The 16695-nt window shown below is 58.5% G+C and overlaps 1 protein-coding gene across 2 annotated transcripts in view; it reads right to left on the reverse strand.

Annotated features, from left to right (window-relative positions):
* Window positions 1–1189: 1189 nt before the first annotated feature.
* KCNT1 (potassium channel, subfamily T, member 1) overlaps window positions 1190–16695 on the reverse strand; it is an 84691-nt gene continuing 69185 nt past the window's right edge. Inside the window, exons 24-31 of one of the 2 annotated variants that reach the window (XM_006900581.1) lie at window positions 8562–8663; window positions 8029–8112; window positions 7820–7948; window positions 7146–7166; window positions 6101–6425; window positions 4894–4956; window positions 1399–1483; window positions 1190–1310 (exon numbers count right to left, since the gene is read on the reverse strand). In XM_006900581.1, coding sequence (XP_006900643.1) covers window positions 1190–1310; window positions 1399–1483; window positions 4894–4956; window positions 6101–6425; window positions 7146–7166; window positions 7820–7948; window positions 8029–8112; window positions 8562–8663 — 930 coding nt within the window. The remainder of the gene's footprint in view (window positions 1311–1398; window positions 1484–4893; window positions 4957–6100; window positions 6426–7145; window positions 7167–7819; window positions 7949–8028; window positions 8113–8561; window positions 8664–16695) is intronic. The other variant, XM_006900580.1, reaches the window with a different exon arrangement.

Consider the following 16695-nt stretch of genomic DNA (forward strand, 5'->3'; position numbering starts at 1 on the left):
GGGGTGGTGTGGGGGGGGTGCTAGAGAGGACGGTGAGGGGCGGGGAGCGGCTGGGAGTGGGCAGTGGTGGAGATGGTAGCGTGAGGACACAGGACTTCAGAAATGGCGCCCTGTGCACCACTGACAGAAAAGAGGCCCAAGGAGGCTTCAGGGCCACGTGCCAGGTTGATGACAGACAACTCTCCACCCTGAAGATACTGTCCTCTTGGGCGGTGGGGAGCTCCTAGTGTGACCCTCGCTCTGGAGTCCCCCAAAAGGAAGTGACCGTTCCAGACCACAGTCCCTCCTGCCCCACCCCCGGGCAGCCACCCCCGCCCCACAGCCTCCACCCCCAGGCCAGCCCTCAACACCCCCACATCCCCAACCCCACTCCCCACCCCAGGATGCTGTGAGCAGGATTGGGGGGCAGCCCTGCTTCCCAGAGGTCAGCCCCCATGCACAGCAAGCAGCACCTCTGACGTCTCTGGTGTTGAAATGCATCCATTTAATAGAAGGTTCTAGCACTGACTGTATAAAACCAGTAGCAAAGAGGCCGTGGTCACATGGAAGTGAGACTCCTCCCAGGGCCGGGTGATGCCTGCAGGGTTGTGCTTCGAAGGGCTACTGCCCTCTGCTGTGTCACTGAGTCAGTCCAGCAGGGCGACTGCCCCTGTGCCCAGTGAGGCCTGCTTTCTCCCCACGTCCTTCCACAGGGCTCAGGGCAACCTGGGGTGATGTCTCCAGATCCCCTTAGGCAGTGAGTGCAGACGGACCAGACTCACAACTGGCACCCAGGACCCAGAGTCTTGTGGGTGCTCTGCCCCCACGCCCCTCTCCTGAGCTCTGACCCGGGGGTGGGGGTGGTCTTCATGCAGACCCCCACTGTGCTTCTGGGCTGCAGTGCCTCTGGTCAGCCTGACCTCTGCCCCCTCTGCTTCCTGCCTTGTCCCTCCCAGATGCCCCCGGAGGCTGTGTGAGGGGCGCAGGTCAGGATGGGTCACGAGTTGCGGTACGTGTAGAGATACGGGTTGGAGAGATTGTAAAAACAGGTTAAAAACGCCCCGGGTGTCCACCAGCCCGGGCAGTGAGCCCCCACCTGTGGGCCCTGACTCGGCTCAGGCCCGGGAGCAGCAGCGGGCAGTCAGGGTCACCAGCACTGGCATCCGTGCACCTCCAGTCGTCTGGACAGGGTCCCCAGTGAGCTGACCGCTCACAGCTGCGTCTCGTCACGAGTCTCGGGATTGCAGGACGCCAGCTTGTGGCTGCAGCTGCTCTTCCGACTCTGGGTACTGCTGGCCACGTGGGCCAGGGGGTCAGAGCGGATGAGGTACCTGTGGGGAAGAGGGGGACCTGCAGGCCACCTGGCGTCTGGCCACGGTGCTTGGTCGGGCTGGTCATTTCCCACCAGCGGCCACTTACACAATGTCGTTGGGCTCCAGCCTTGTGTCCGGTGGTGGGTTGATGAGGACATAGGACAGCGTGTTCTGCTGGTCATTCATCTCATCTGGAAAAGAGACAGAGCAGCGGGGGGTCACCAGCCTCACCAGGCCCTGCAGACGTGTGGCCTGAGGCAGGTCCCCCAGTTTGCAATCTCCATGCCTTTACTGCCCATAGCACGGTGCAGCCCCCCAGCACACCCAGTCAGGGCCTGCTCTCTTGATGGGCACCTGCCCATCCACCTGTCCCCCTGTCCCTGCCCTCCCTGTGGACACCTGTCCCTCCCCTCCCTGGTGGACACGTGTCCCTGATGTTCATCTTAACTTCCTTGACTTCAACACCTGCTCCCCCACCACCAGTCTGGGTACATGTGACAGCTCACTGAGGGTCCAGGCGCCCATATGCAGACAGGAAGAGGGGGCAGGGCCACCCAGACACCCCACACACAGCCCCACGCTGGGAGGCCCCAGATGCAGGCATGGCTGGGGTACATGCTTCAGGTTGCTCCCCTTTTCCATACTGTCCTCTCCTTTGGGAGTGAACAGCAGTGGCCACCCGAGAAGGGGAACAGTGAAGCAGGGTATCCCTCTGAGCTCTCGAGTTCAGAGGCAAATCTGGTTCTGTATTCAGAATGGGCGCAGATTGGCACGTGCACGTGGCATGCTTCCAGGGAGGTGGGCAAGCGGGGTGGGGGCTGCCGGGCAGTTCCGGGCTGGGGCCTGCTCTGTGGTGCGTCCTCAGGGCTCACCTGTGGTCTGGGCACGAGACAGCACCCCCTGCTGCTCTACCCACCCCAGACCCTGAGTGCCAGTCCCGTGCGATGGCATCTTTGCTCCTTTCCTGAAACCTGAGGCCAATGTCCTGTCTCTTCTGTGGACTCTGTGGCCATAAGCTGGGACTGTGTGGGTGCTGTGCGGGTAACCCCATCCAGGCCAAGGCTAGCATGTGCTTCCCGGGGCAGGCCATGCGTGGTGGTAGTGGGGTTGGTGGGGTGAGGGGCTCACAGGGCCCCGGTGCTAGATGGCTGCAGTCAGGGTCAGGGACACGTGTCCTCAGCGGCCAGGCAGACCTGGTGTGCCCAGTGCTGCGGCTCACTCGCCCTTCTTTGTCCTCCACCATTCCCCTCCCCTGCTGGCTGGCCCCTGGGGTCCCTGCCTGTCTCCCTGGTTGACCAGGGCATTTTCTGAGACCAGCTGAGGGCACACTGGACGGAGCCAGGCCTCAGGGCACTGGGATGCCAGAAGCCACAGGGCCTGAGAGGTAGAGTGGGGTCATGGGGTGTGTCATGGGGGCTCATGTCCCCAGAACAGCGGCATTGACGGACACTCACAGGTCTGACACCAGCAAGGGGTGTGGGCCTCGTCCTCCAGGGCAGGCGCACCCCAGCGCCTCTGCCCACACCTGCCCCCCTGCCCCTCCTCACAGTGCTGGCCAGGCATGGTGCCCCCAGGCCCCTTGGGGCAGACATGCTGCCGAGAGCACAGACGGGGGAGTGTGGAGAGGGTGGACACGCTCTGTGCTGGCTGAGCCCGCTCCTCCTGGGCGGTGGACACGGCCATGCCGCACGCTAAGACTATGGGCATCCCGTGGTCTGCAGGTGGCCGGCTCTCCCTCTCCCCCACTATGTGCGGACTCACTGTCCTTTCAGTGTCCACGGCCCTGAACGTCTCACAATGTCACGCGTGTGGGGTGGGCTGTGTTCGTGCCCTGAACATGGAGCACGGGGCACTGAGGGAGTGCCCAAGTCAGTGCACCCCTATCCCTCCTGTGAGCCTCAGGGTGCCAGGGCTCAGCAGGGTGGACACGGAAGGAAGGAGGCTGGAGGACACAGGCACTGGGAGGGGATGCAGGTGCTGGGAGGGACACAGGCACTGGAGGAGGACGCGGGAGCTGGGGGACTCAGGAGCTTGGGGGGACGCAAGCACTGGGAGTGGACGTTGGTGCTGGGGGGACACAGGTGCTGGGAGGTGACATGGGCAGTGGGGGGATGCAGGCATTGGGGGAGGATGCAGGCGCTGGGGGGACACGGGTGCTGGGTGGACATGGGTGCTGTGAGGGGACATGGGCACTGGGAGGGGATGTAGGTGCTGGGAGGGGCACTGGGAGGGGACACGGGCACTTGGGAGGGGACGTGGGTGCTGGGAGGGCATGTGGGTGCTGGGAGGAGCACTGGGAGGGGATGTGGGTGCTGGGAGGGGCATTGGGAGGGGACGGGGGTGCTGGCTTACTGAAGCTTCCCCCCACATCATGCTGGGTGTGAGCCCTTGCACGTTCAGGTCCCCAGCCATGCAGAGCAGGGTGTGGGCCATGCAGCTTGGGCCCTGGTCACACAGCCCACAGTTCAAGCATGCAGGCTCATTCTCCACCCACGGTGACACTGATTTTGGTCAAGATAATGTGCGGCCATGCCGAGTCCCGTCCCCCCTCCCCGGCGGCGCTTGGTGTGGGCTGTGCAGGGTCGCGCCCCCGCTGGGCAGAGCACAACAGAGCAAGAACAGCTCCGCGGCTGTCCTGATGCAGAACGGACAGAAACGCAGGAGGGGCGCTGATGACACTTCCTGCTGACCCCTCCAGGCTCCAGCCACTACTCCAGGGTCCATGGGGCGGGGCTTCTGTCGGGGTGTGGTCTCTCAGGACCACAGACTGCAGCTTCCTGTCCAGACCTGGGCCACCTGTCCCAGGGATCTGTCCTTGACCATGAACTCTGGGGCCCAGAAGGGCTCCCTGGTCTCCAGATCGCTCTGCATGGGGTACAGGCTCCATGCTCCCTTCAACACCTGACGAAAGGAAGGCGTCCCAGGAGTTGGAAACTGAAGCCTGGACCCCATCAGAACACCAAGAGCCCCAGGTGAGGCTGGAGCTTAGAGAACCTCTTTGCAGGAAAGGGGGTACAGGTTGCCCCGCGCACCCAGACACGCTGGGGTGTGGCTGACTGTGGGGTGCACGAGGAGGAAGCACCTCTGGCGATGGCGGCTGCTGTGACCACCTCGTTCTGTCCACATGACACCCTCCCAGGGCCTGATGCACCTCCAGGCAGACCTTAAACTACCACACCGAATCGGGAGCAGAGGCAGGGGTTGAGGACACATCTCTACGACTGCCCGAGATCTGAGGGCCAGGGCCGGGTGACCGGGCCCAGCAGGGCAATTCTCAGACAACACACTGCTCCTCAAACAGCAATGCATCCTGGGAGCCAGCGGCCCCAGCCCTCACCTGGCCCCCAGCTGAGACCATGGTCTTCTCAGGCCAGGCCAGCATCGGACCTTGAGGAGGAGGGAGCAGGGTCCCTGCGATGGCACCCCAGGTGCACATGCACTGGCCGAGCTTGGTCCTGGGTGACCAGGAGCCTGGCTGCACCCTGGCCTCATCACCACTCCTGTCCGCTTGCCTGCTGGCCGGGCACGGGGGCCCTGGGGAGCGGACAGCGTGCCCCTCAGGCGGGTCCAGAGTCGGCCTCGACTCCAGGGCAAGAATTACCTTGTAGGTATCCCAGGTTTACCCGATTCATGACATCACTGGCTGTTAAATTTGCTACGTCCTCTACAGAACAGAGCACAGACATGGACAGAGAGAGAGAGAGAGAGGTCAGCAAGCGGCGTGGCGGCGGCGCGAGGCGTCCAGCTTGGGACAGCAGGCCTGGGGAAGACAAGCTGGGTGGCGGGGCTGCGGCCGCAGGAGTGCAGGCCCGATCCGGCAGTGGACAAGCACCTCGTTAGACACTGAGCTGGTAATGCTCGCTCTTGTGGCCTTGGCAGCCAGCACCCCAAAAATTATGGGGTGTGGGGAGGTCACCAGCCACAACTGTTCACATGATCGAGGTTGTGAAGAGTGCTGGGGACACACCCACATGTCACCGTGCTGCCAAACCCCGGCCTCTAAAGCTCCTTATTGGCGTTCCCTCTGGGGCCCCCAAGGAGCTGCTGGGCCCCCCCCGCCGCCATGTCATTCTCCCCTCATGTGGATCAAACAGCCCAGAGACGCATGACGACGAAGGTCTGAGGGGGTGGGGCAGGGCAGGAGGAAGACGAAGGCTGCGGGACAGCTGAGTGGGAACCCTGGCCAGGCCCCCCGACAGCATCTTCAGAAAGTGAGGTGCACAGGAGGAGCTCTCTCCAGCTGTACCCAGGCCACAGACAGGACAGAGTGCAGATGCTTGTGTTTAGGGGAGAGTGTCCTAGAGCCTCGAGGCTGAGGGGCATCCTGGAATGAAAGTCCACAGAAAGGTGGACAGTGGACAGCAGGCTGGACCCGCGCCCTGTGGGATCTCCAGACCCCTCCCCACCCAGGCTGCAGGAGGTTGAGCGTCCATCTGTCCTGTCTCCTTATCTTTCTGGGAGTCAGGGCCTCACTCCACAGTCTCGTTTTGGGGGGCTAGCCGGCCCTTTGTGATTTACAGGTGGGGACATTGAAGCTGGATCCTGGGTGAGCCCTACTCTGGAGTTTTAGGGGATCCTGAGTGCTCCCCACCAGGCACGCAGAGGGAGCTGCCCTGAGCAGGGTGGGCAGACGACATACAGCTGAGGAGGGTGCGGTGGACAGGGAGGCCTGGGGGCTGGGGCACATCCTGGTGCCCGTCCAGTGCCTGGCCTGCAGGTCCAGGGGCCTGGGTGCCCCTCCTGACTGCACTGCTGTGAACTCTGTCCACTCCCGACCCGGGCTGTCCAGGAGTGGCTGTGACCCTCACCGTAGCCAGTGGTGGGCAGCCCCAGGTGCTTCATGCGGTTCTTCACCAGCTCGGACAGCTCCTGCCGCTCGGAGCGCCGGTACAGGCTCAGCCGCTGCTGCCCCATCCACTCGGCCGCCGCCGCCGCCCTGCTCGCTGGCTTGGGGCCCCGGCGGCTGAGTCGGCGTGCCCACTGCAGGCTCTTCCGTCGCAGCGGCATGGCCTCTGCCGGGTCACTGGTCATCTGGCGCCCGTGGATACTGCCTCCGCCGCTGGCCTTGGCCGCCCAGGGCCCTCGCACCTCCCGTGTGTCTTCACAGTCTTCCATGTTCACTGAGATCTGAGACTGGCCGTGGCGGGTGAATGAGGAACTGGGACGCACACCCCCCGTCCTCACCACCCACCTCAGCTGGACACAAGTTCATGAGGCCCGCCTGGCCTGCAGGACTCGCCAGGTGGCCGAAGGGGACCCTTCCACCTCTCAGGGCTGTTAGCTGAGGTTCAGTGCCTGCCTTCACATGCCTCAGTTTCCTCCTCTACAGCCTGGGGTGACAACGCCACCCCCATGCGCCACTGGGTCTCAGAGGTCCAGGAAAAACTCAGGGAAATGGGGATGCACTGAAGCACGCAGGGACCCCCACTCTGGGAGCACGCAGGGATCCCCATCCCCGGGAGCATGCAGAGACCTCCCACTCCTGGGAACATGCAGGGAGCCCCACTCTGGGAGCACACAGGGACCCCCACTCTGGGAGCACACAGGGACCCCCACTCTGGGAGCATGCAGGGACCCCCACTCTGGGAGCACACAGGGACCCCCACTCTGGGAACATGAGCCAGACCAAAGGGGTGTGCAGCCCCACTTCCCTCTGAGCCGGGTCACCTGCTGCCCAGATGTTCTCACTATCACGTGTCCTCTGAGCCACAGTGGAAGGCCCCCCCAGCACCCTCCCGTGAGCCCAGAACCCGGAGTGAGGAGGGCTGGAGGGCAGTCTCTGGCCTGAGTTTATGTTCAGAGGTTGAACTCTGAGCAGACTGAAGGTGGTCTGGGCATAGAGAGGCCACTCACCTGAGCCCTGAAGTCGTGGGGCTGTAAGAAGAAGGAGCGTGTGAGTGCCAGGATGTGGGCAGTCTGCACTGTCCTCTCCCCACGCTGACCAGCTAACAGGCCCAGGCTTCCCCACACCCTCCCCAAACCCAAGAGAAATACAGGGGGCAAGTGAGCTCTAAACCCAGACCACAAGTGGGGTGGCATGACAAGGAGGCTGTGGGGCGTGAGCTATGGGGTACAGGAGGGCGCTGAGGGCCGTTGGGGCCAATGGGGAGCAGCAGGGGACTGTGGGAGTGGTAGGAGGTCTATGGGGAGCTGTGAGGGCCAGCAGAGGGTCTATTTGGAGCAGTGGTGGGGTGGTGGGGGTCTTTGAGGAGTGGTGGTGGGTCTATGGGGAGAAGCAGGGGCTGTGGGCGGCGATGGGGCAGTGAGGTCTATGGGGATGGTGGTAGGTCTAATTGGAGCTGTGGGATGGCAGGGATTCTAGGAGGAGCTGTGGGGGTGGGGTGGGGTCTGTGGGGAGCTGTGGGGTGGGGGTGGGTCTGTGGGGAGCTGTGGGGTGGGGGTGGGTCTGTGGGGAGCTGTGGGGTGCGGGTGGGTCTGTGGGGAGCTGTGGGGTGATGGGGTTCTATGGGGAGCTGTGGGGTGGGTCTACGGGAAGCTGTGGGGTGACGGGGAGACTCAGGCCGCACCTCTGAGGGGGCAAACACGTGGCACTCCGTGCGGTAGATGCCAATGGGGATCTCGGCGCTGGAGGAGCACAGCTTCTGGAAGAGGCGGCCGTAGGTGCGGATCCAGAGGTCCTCCTCCGAGATCTTCATCTGGGGGGCGGGGGTGCCATGAGCTGCACAAGCCACGGTGTTGCCCTCCCCAGCGGCCGGCGCCCACCCCGGGCACTCACGGCACACAGGTAACCGGACCCTGGCGTGGTGTCCAGGCCCAGGAGCAGACGTGTGATGCTGATCATGTAGTCCTTGACGAAGGACTGGCGGGGTCACAGGTCACAGGTCACAGGGATGTCTGGCCCCTTCCCTGGACAGCCTGCACTCGGGCAAGGGCCTCGCTGGTCCAGTCTGAGTCCAGCTGGGACAGCTCCACAGACACCTATCTGGCATCCAGGTGCCACTGGGCACAAGCTCACCAAACCCACCCCCGCTGACCAGTGCATTCCAGTCCTGTAACCCAGAGGTCAGAGCGGAGCTGCCCAGCAGGCTCTGGGGCCGCCAGCTGTCACGGAAGCAGACTACCTGGACTCAAACCGCCAACCTTGCCATTAGGAGCCCAGAACCCAGAAGGCCATGGGAGCAGGATCCGGGTGAGCTTCTTCACGGGAAGAAGACCCCAGCTGCTCGTAGGTCCACCCTCTCACTGCCCCGCTGCTGGGACCCAGGGCCGCTCTGAGGGGGGACGGGAGTTGGGGCTCAGCCGGCTGACCTGATAGAGCAGCGTGTCCAACATACTGATGCTGAAGACGCGGCCTGCGGCGAACGGCAAGCGGAACATGAAGGCCAGGTTTGAGCCGTTCTCTCGCTCCCTCTGTGGGAGAGGGGTCCTCAGGGGCCGGTCAGGACCCGGGCGTGCACACGTGTGCTGTGTGTGTGCGACCCCAGACACACAGACCGGGACCCCGGGTGTGCACATGTGTGCTGTGTGTGTGTGCCCCTAGACACACCAGCTGCGACTCCAGACATGTACACACGTGTGTTGTGTGTGTGTACCCACACACAGGCTGGGACCCCAGGCGTGCACATATGTGCTGTGTGTGTGTGCCCCTAGACACACCAGCTGCGACTCCAGACATGTACACACGTGTGTTGTGTGTGTGTACCCACACACAGGCTGGGACCCCAGGCGTGCACATATGTGCTGTGTGTGTGTGCCCCCAGACACACTGGCCGGGCCTGGGCTCTGCAGAGAGAAGGGCCTCGGGCCCTGGGTCATCACTCAGAGGTGCTGCCACCTGCCCCAGTGACCTGGCTGCCACTTGTGTTACACAAGGTCCATGGACAGTGGAGCATGCCGTGTGCAGGACACACACAAGGCGTGTGCGTCTGCTGTGCCCACGGGTGCCCATCGTCTCGGCTCCCTGGGGCTCCTGTAACAGAGGACCACAACCTCGCTGACTTAAACACAAGCTGATGCCCACAGAGCACAGGGAGCTGCACTGTTAACCCCAAGGCGGCCTCTCTGGGGGTTCAAATCCAGCAGCAGAACCAAAGAAAGAGTGGGGCTGCCTCCTTCCGAGCGGCTCGCAGCTGCGGGGATCGTCCCGAAGGGTCAGCTGTGAGTCAGCTCTCACTCGCAGCTGCGTGAAGAGACCAATGTGCACAGCTTGTGGTCATAACCCAGCTGCATCCAGGGCCACTCCTGCCTCTTTCAGTGTCCAGGGTGCTGCACGCGACAAGAACCAGCAGTGGAAGCCCATGCAGGAGACCCAGGTCCGATTCCTGCCCGGTGCCCTGCCCCACACACTGCTGTGGAGGCTTGCGGGCTGATGCGATGCTGGGCAGTTTTAGCAGAACTTCCAGACCGAGGCCAGGAAGAAAGTGCAGGAGACCTCAAAAAGGCAGCTGGTGAGACCATGTGACTTGCATGGTGCAGTCCGGGACCTCAGGGCGCCGAGGGTCACAGCAGCCAGCTGGACAGTAGCTCGGGGGCGGCCAGCTTCCCTCGGCTCGTGGCCCCTCCGCCCAAGGCTGCAGTGCGTCTTGTTTCTCTGACTCTCGGTCTCCCACTCATGAGGCACCTCATGTGATCGTCTGGCAGCCCACCCCGACTCCGAGTCTTAACTCCTCCCACCTGCCACGTCCCTTTGCCATCCAAATACGGTGAGAGCATCTCTGGTTCTGGGGCCTGGACGTGGACATCTCCAGAGGCTGCTGCTCTGCTGATGACAGCCACATGGGAGGCCAGTGAGATTTGTGAGGACAAGGAGAGTGAACGGGAAGAACCGAAGAACAAATTCACCCTTGAGTTACAACATTCAGATGGAATCTGGAAGCAAAATCTTAAATGATACAGGACGCATCGAAAGAAGATGGAATAAATGGAGTCACTGCACCAAGACAAGAGAAGGAGCATGTGGTCAAGACCCAGAGGTACTGGAAGGATCCGAGCTGCGCTGAAGGCAGTGGTGAAAACGGCCTCCAGGAATCAATGAACACCGGGTGAGATGTTCTCACAACCGGATGCAGGCCTGGAAGACAGGCACGGGGCCACCTGCCTGAAGGAATCCCCACCCATTCCAAACAAGGGGTCCAGAGGAGGAAAGCATTGCATGTTAATATCAAATGCAAGTAAAACCCTGCTGACGAGTATTTTAAAAACGACCAGAGCAGTGCATCAAAAAAGAACTGCCAGGAATTCAAAGCGATTCAGAGGCCATGGAACGAAGGTGTCCCTGCGGATGGATCTTTCACAGCAAGCTGCAGGGAGACGCCCACCTGCCCCTTGAGGCGAGGACATTCGACGATGCGGACAGCAAGTCATGAAGCTATGAGAACGGGAATTCCCTAGCTGTACTCGTAACGCAGCTGTCCATGGATTAAGAAGCAGTCCTCGGAACGGATGGACGAAATACAGCATGATTTAAAACCAAGGAAGGTGTGCATCGGAATGGACCCTTCCACCAAATGTATTCATTCTGTATGCTGAGCAAATCATGGAAGAAGTCAGATTATTTGAAGAAGAATGTGCCTTCAAGATTTGTGAAGAACTCGTCAAACCAGGGAGCTCTGGCGGCCTAGTGCTGTCAATTCACAGGCAGACGTTTGTATCACCAACTGCTCTGTTGGAGAAAGATGGGCAGTATCCTCCCTGCCTTCATTGCTCAGCTTCCACATGTATGTAAGAGAAGGTGAGACGAGGCGTCTCCCCCCAGGACGTGGGTCATTTTGTCCTCGGAGTGACATAATTGTTCATTAGTGCTTTATTAATATGGTTAAACAGGGAGCCTCGGACCACCGGCTGCAGCGTCAGACACGGGACAGCACATAACAGCAACAACTTGGTGCAGACACGTTGTGTACAGACACTGGAGAGAACCTGACGGACTTAGTGATGAAGTTACTGACTGCAGCCAGTACAATCACAACACAACAAACAGACGAAACTCACAACTGGACCAATAAACAGCATGACAGGCAGAGAGAAGACAGACGTTAGCTAGCATGCCGCTTCACTTGAAACCACAATGAGCGCCATGGAAGCAGCTGTCAAGAAAGAAAACCTACTGTGAGACATCGCAGCCCAGCAACAACAGCAAAGGTCACCAGGGCAGCAAACAACAGATGCTGGTGAGGCTGTGGAGAGATTGGGAGGCTTATTCACTGCTGGTGGGAGTGTGAAATGGTGCAAACACTATGGAAGGCATGGCGTTTTCTCAAGAGTTGGAAATAGACATATCATTTACTCAGCAATAGCACTCCTGGAAATATACCCTAAAGAAACCAGAGCTTTGACTCAAACAGATGTAATAAACCCGTGTTTGCTGCTGAATTATTTATAATAGCAAAGAGATGGAAAAAACCCAAATGCCCATCAACAAATGAATGGATAGGAAAACTATGATACGTTCATACAATGGGATACCATGCAGCACTGAAAAAATAAGAAACTCATAAAACATTACACACCAAGGGAGTGCTGGTGGCTCAGTTACAAGAAGGTGTGCTGCAATCCCGAATACATGCAGTTCGAATCCACCAGAGAAGGAGGGGCAAACTCCTCCTGTGCCAGTTGCATCTGATTTGACTGCGAGTGTGTGCGCGCGTGCCCACACACACACACACACATACACACCCCGCACAACATGGGTGACCCTGGAGGACATATATGCTATGTGAAGTATCCCTGTCACAAAAGGACAAACAATGAACGCTGCATTGGACAGACGAGAGGAGGAAGTCTGACAGGGATGTATGATCGATCAGGTGGCACAGGTGTGACAGCAATCACAAACGTGGGTGCTCTGCAGAGAGGATTTGCTGGGGGAGCGGGTGGAGGGGGGCGGGGACAAAATGTGCAACAATGAATGAATAAAAATGTTAAAAAAGAAACCAAATGACGTTGCATTGGGGAAATCGGCTGAAAAACACATCGGTGAAGGACTCTGAGGTTCAGGGTCAACCAGCGTGACACGGGCCCCAGACACAAAACCTCTCGCTGAAGGACTCCAGAGCCTCTGAGGTTCAGGGTCAACCAGCACAGACACACTGTTCCACACCCCACTGTGCAGAGTCGCAGCTGGCTCTTGGAAGTGGCCATCTAAGGGGCAGCTAGTGGTCTCTCCCTGTTTAGAACAAAGAAGGAAGAAGAAACATTACACTAATGAACCTCAACTTGTTTAATTCTGAGACCAGAAGGACTACACGGTGCCAGCTGCCACCACTGACCACCTCAAGATGACAAGAGCAGAAGGGCCTGGACAGAATGGATCAAGTTATGAAACAAAACCAAAACCCACAAACACGCCAGCCCGACAGGTCTGACAGAGCCGGGTGGAAGTCGGAGGCGATGGCCCCCAGCCACCCTGCAAGCCTAGAACAAGCTCCTGTGACCTGACACGCAGTCACCAGCAGACAAACCAATCACACCAGGGGGGTCAAGGTCAAAAGCACAGAAGGCAGCAAAGTGCAGAGCAGAAGGAATGATGGAAGCGAGGTTCAGAAGGGTGTGGTCACAGGGTGACTTCTGCCATCAACATTATAAAACAAGTGGCATGAATGGCTGGATGGAAAACTGTTTTCTCTACAAATTTTCACCCTAATCATAATAAAAACTATGTACAGCAAAGTATACACCGATTGCATAAAACCTGGCACACACAAAATTACCAAGGTGCTAACGAGCGCGGTGTTACTCTGATGATAAAGACGCACCTCACTCCCTCATATACGTGTGCAGATGAGCAACAAAGAAGGAAGACAAAAGAATGGACACCTTCGGACCACGGTGCTGGTGGGAGGAACCTTCGGACCACGGTGCTGGTGGGGAGGAACCTTCGGACCACGGTGCTGGTGGGGAGGAACCTTCGGACCACGGTGCTGGTGGGAGGAACCTTCGGACCACGGTGCTGGTGGGGAGGACTGAGCACAGTGTGGACCCCCCACGGAGGACTGAAGCTGTCTCAGAGATACGTCCAGAATGTCCCTTAAAGGAAGGGATGGCGTGACTTCATCTTCCGTAGGATGACAGAAAGCCGTCATGCTGGTAGAGTGGAGGATCACTGAAGAAGAGGCCGGCCAGCCGTGAGAAGGACACAGCGACTTCGACGAGGGGCTCGAGCACAGCCGACTGCGGGGACAGTGCAGGCTCCACCAGCGCGCTGCTGGGTGGCACGTGAGGCTGCTATGAGCCCACACTAGCTGGATGCCACCAAACAAGTCAGGCCTCGAGCTGCAATATTGAAAGATGCTGTGGACAAGACAGTTAATCATCCAGGAAACATCAAGAGAAGGTGGAAGGAGTATGCGGAGTCACTGTGCTAAAAAGAAGTGGCTGCCACAGAGCCATTTCTGGAAGAAGCACATGACCCAGAGCCAGTGACAGTCAAGGAGGAAGTTCTGGATGCTCTGAAGGAACTGGAAAAAAAAAATAAGGCCCCAGGAATTGATGGAATACCAAGAGACATATTTCAACAAACAGATGCAGCCCTGGATGTGTTCCACCAGGTTGTGCCAGGAAATCTGGAGGACAGCTAGCTGTCCAACTGCTGGGAAGAGGTTAATGTCTATTTCCATCCCTCAAAAAGGTGGTCCAACAGAGTGTGGGAATTATCAAACAGTATCACTAATACCACACGCAAGCAAAATCGTACTGAAGATCATAAAAAAATGACTGGAACAGTACATCAACAGAGAACTGCCAGAAATACAAGCTGGGTTTAGAAGAGGCTGCGGTATTAGGGATATCACTGCCAAGGTCAGATAGAACTTGGGTGACAGCAGAGTGCCAGAAGGGTGTCGATTTTTGTGTTATCAACTACGCAGAGGCATTTGACTGTGGATAACAGCAAATTGTGTCTAACACAGAAAAAAACGGGAATCCCAGAAGAGTTAATTGTGCTCATGCGAAACCCATACCTACACCAGGAAGCTGTTGTCTAGACAAAGCAAGGGAACTCTGAATAGTTCAAAATCAAGAAGAGTGCATCAGGGATGTGTCCTGTCTCCATTCCTTTTCAATCTATATGCGGAACAGGTCATTTGGGAGGCTGGACTTTATGAGGAGGAATATGGCATCAACACTGAAGGAAGACTCATCAGTTACCTGTGTTATGCAGATGACACAACTTTGGTTGCTGAAACTGAGGAGGACTTGAAGTATTTGCTGAAGAAAGTCAAGGACTGTAGCCTTCAATATTAAAAGAACCCAAAGATGCTCACCATTGGGCCAACTGGCACTATCATGATAGAAGGAGAAAAGATTGAAGTTGTTAACAATTAATTTCTTCTTGCTCAGATCCACAATTAACACTGTTGGCACCAGAAGTCAGTCAGGAAATCTAAAGACGAACTGCATCAGGAAAGTCTGCGTCAGGAACCTCTCTAGAGTGTTGAAGAGCAACGAGGTCAGTCTAAAGACTAAGGTGGTCCTGATCCAGGCCATGGTCTTCTCAATTGCTTGCTCTGCATCTGAGAGCTGGACATGACTAAAGATGACAGACGAATCGATGCCTTTGAGCTGTGGTGCTGGAGAAGAGTATTGAACATAACATGGACTGTCAAGAGAACAAACAGGTCTGTCCCAGAGAAGGTAAAACCAGGTTGCTCCTTGGAGGCAAGAATTTTTAAGCTCCATCTCACACTTGGGCATGTTGCCAGGAGGAACTGGTCTTTGGAGAAGGACTTCATGCTTGGAAAGGTAGAGGGTCAGATCCTGGATGAGATGGACTGACACACTGACTATGGTAATAGGGTCAGCTGCCAGAGATGGTAAAGCTGGCTCAGACGAGGCGAGGTTCAGAGCCATTGTTCATGGAATCACTGTTAGTCATAGTTGACTCGACAGCCCATAACAACTATTATGAAAAATGAACGTTGTCTTCTGTAGTGGATTGGTGATGCCTGCCACGGACAGACAGGTGCGGCGGTGGATTGGTGATGCCTGCCACGGACAGACAGGTGCGGCGGTGGATTGGTGATGCCCGCTGTGGATGGACTGGTAACAGCACTAGCTTGCTGTGTGCTCCCTGACAAATCTCCAGCTGTCATCTCATGGAGCAGGGGGTGGGGTGACTGAAGGGCAGGACACAAAGTCTGCAGGAGCAGGGCAAGGGCTTATGCAATTTGAGACCAGTTGGGGCACTGCAGCCCTGACCTGACCCCGCAGCTGGCCTCTATCTGCTGTGGTTGTACTCTTAGCTTCCAGGTCCCTGGCCTTGACCTGGCACCCAGATACAGATGTTGGTCCCAGACCTGCTGGACGAGTGTTCTCCCTGCCTTTCTGGGCAGGATGCACTACGGGTGACAGCGGCTGGGTGGGCAGGCTTCCTGGGCATTGGGGGCAGTTCTGAGTGAAGACTGGCTGATCCCACGCTGCTCTAGAGCAGGGATTGTGTGTCCTCCATGGCCTGTCCAGGGCCGCACGGTCAGTGTCTGCTGGGCCCTCTGGTTCCAATGGGTTACTCAGTCCACGGCCCAGTGGGGTCCACTCCCCAAGAATCTGGGCTCAGGATGGGACGAACCACGTTTGAGTATGTTGAGAGGTTGGTGTCGTCCCTGCCAGATGGCCAGGATGCTTTGAGGGCTGGCAGCTTGGGCCTCCTGGGGCCCTCAGGGTCAGCCACAAGGACCTCAGGCAGATCACCACAGGAGATGTGAGCTCAGGCCAAGGACACGCAGCACTGCCGTCCCCAAGAACCACGGGCAAGAAACCTCCGTGGCCAATCAGCGGCCAGGCTGCCCCTTCCTACCACATGGCATGGCCACCCCACAGAGACAGAATGGCACTGCCAACCAGCACAAGCATTTACCTCCTGGTGCCTCTGGTTCCACACTCAACCCCTAGTGATGCCCTTCACGGTGCCCAAGGGCCAGAGAGGACCAGAGCAAGCTGGCTCCGGCTGCCCTGGTTTTGCTGGGTGACCTGCTCTGTGGTCCTCCCCTCCCCACTGTAGCAGGGACATGGTGTCCACCACACTGGGCAGCTTCCAGGGCCCATCCCTGTCCTCCTGGGGGTAGTCCACTGGGTACTGACAGCACATCACGTGCCCGCCCTGGTGACAGACCTGGACTGGGGCTTCCTTGTAAAAGGTGCTGGGCTCTCAGGCAGTCTCAGCACAGATGACTGTGGCCTGCTGGGAGACAGTGGCAGCTCTGGTCAGTGCCCAGTCACCAGGCTCCTCTGTCCAAGGACCACAACAAACCCTCTTAGAGTTTCTTGGGCAGCCTCTCAGCCCCTTCTTCAACCCTGAGTCAACTGGGCCCAGTGCCAGGGTCTGGGCATGGGGACCCTGGCCAAGTGTGGAAGGTGTGAATGGGGGTCCCTGGCCGAGTGTGGAGGGCGTGAATGGGGGTCCCTGGCCGAGTGTGGAGGGCGTGAATGGGGGTCCCTGGCCGAGTGTGGA

The sequence above is a fragment of the Elephantulus edwardii genome, unplaced genomic scaffold (assembly GCF_000299155.1).
Source record: "Elephantulus edwardii isolate Elephantulus edwardi_28Jun2011 unplaced genomic scaffold, EleEdw1.0 scaffold00289, whole genome shotgun sequence".
NCBI lineage: Eukaryota > Metazoa > Chordata > Mammalia > Macroscelidea > Macroscelididae > Elephantulus > Elephantulus edwardii.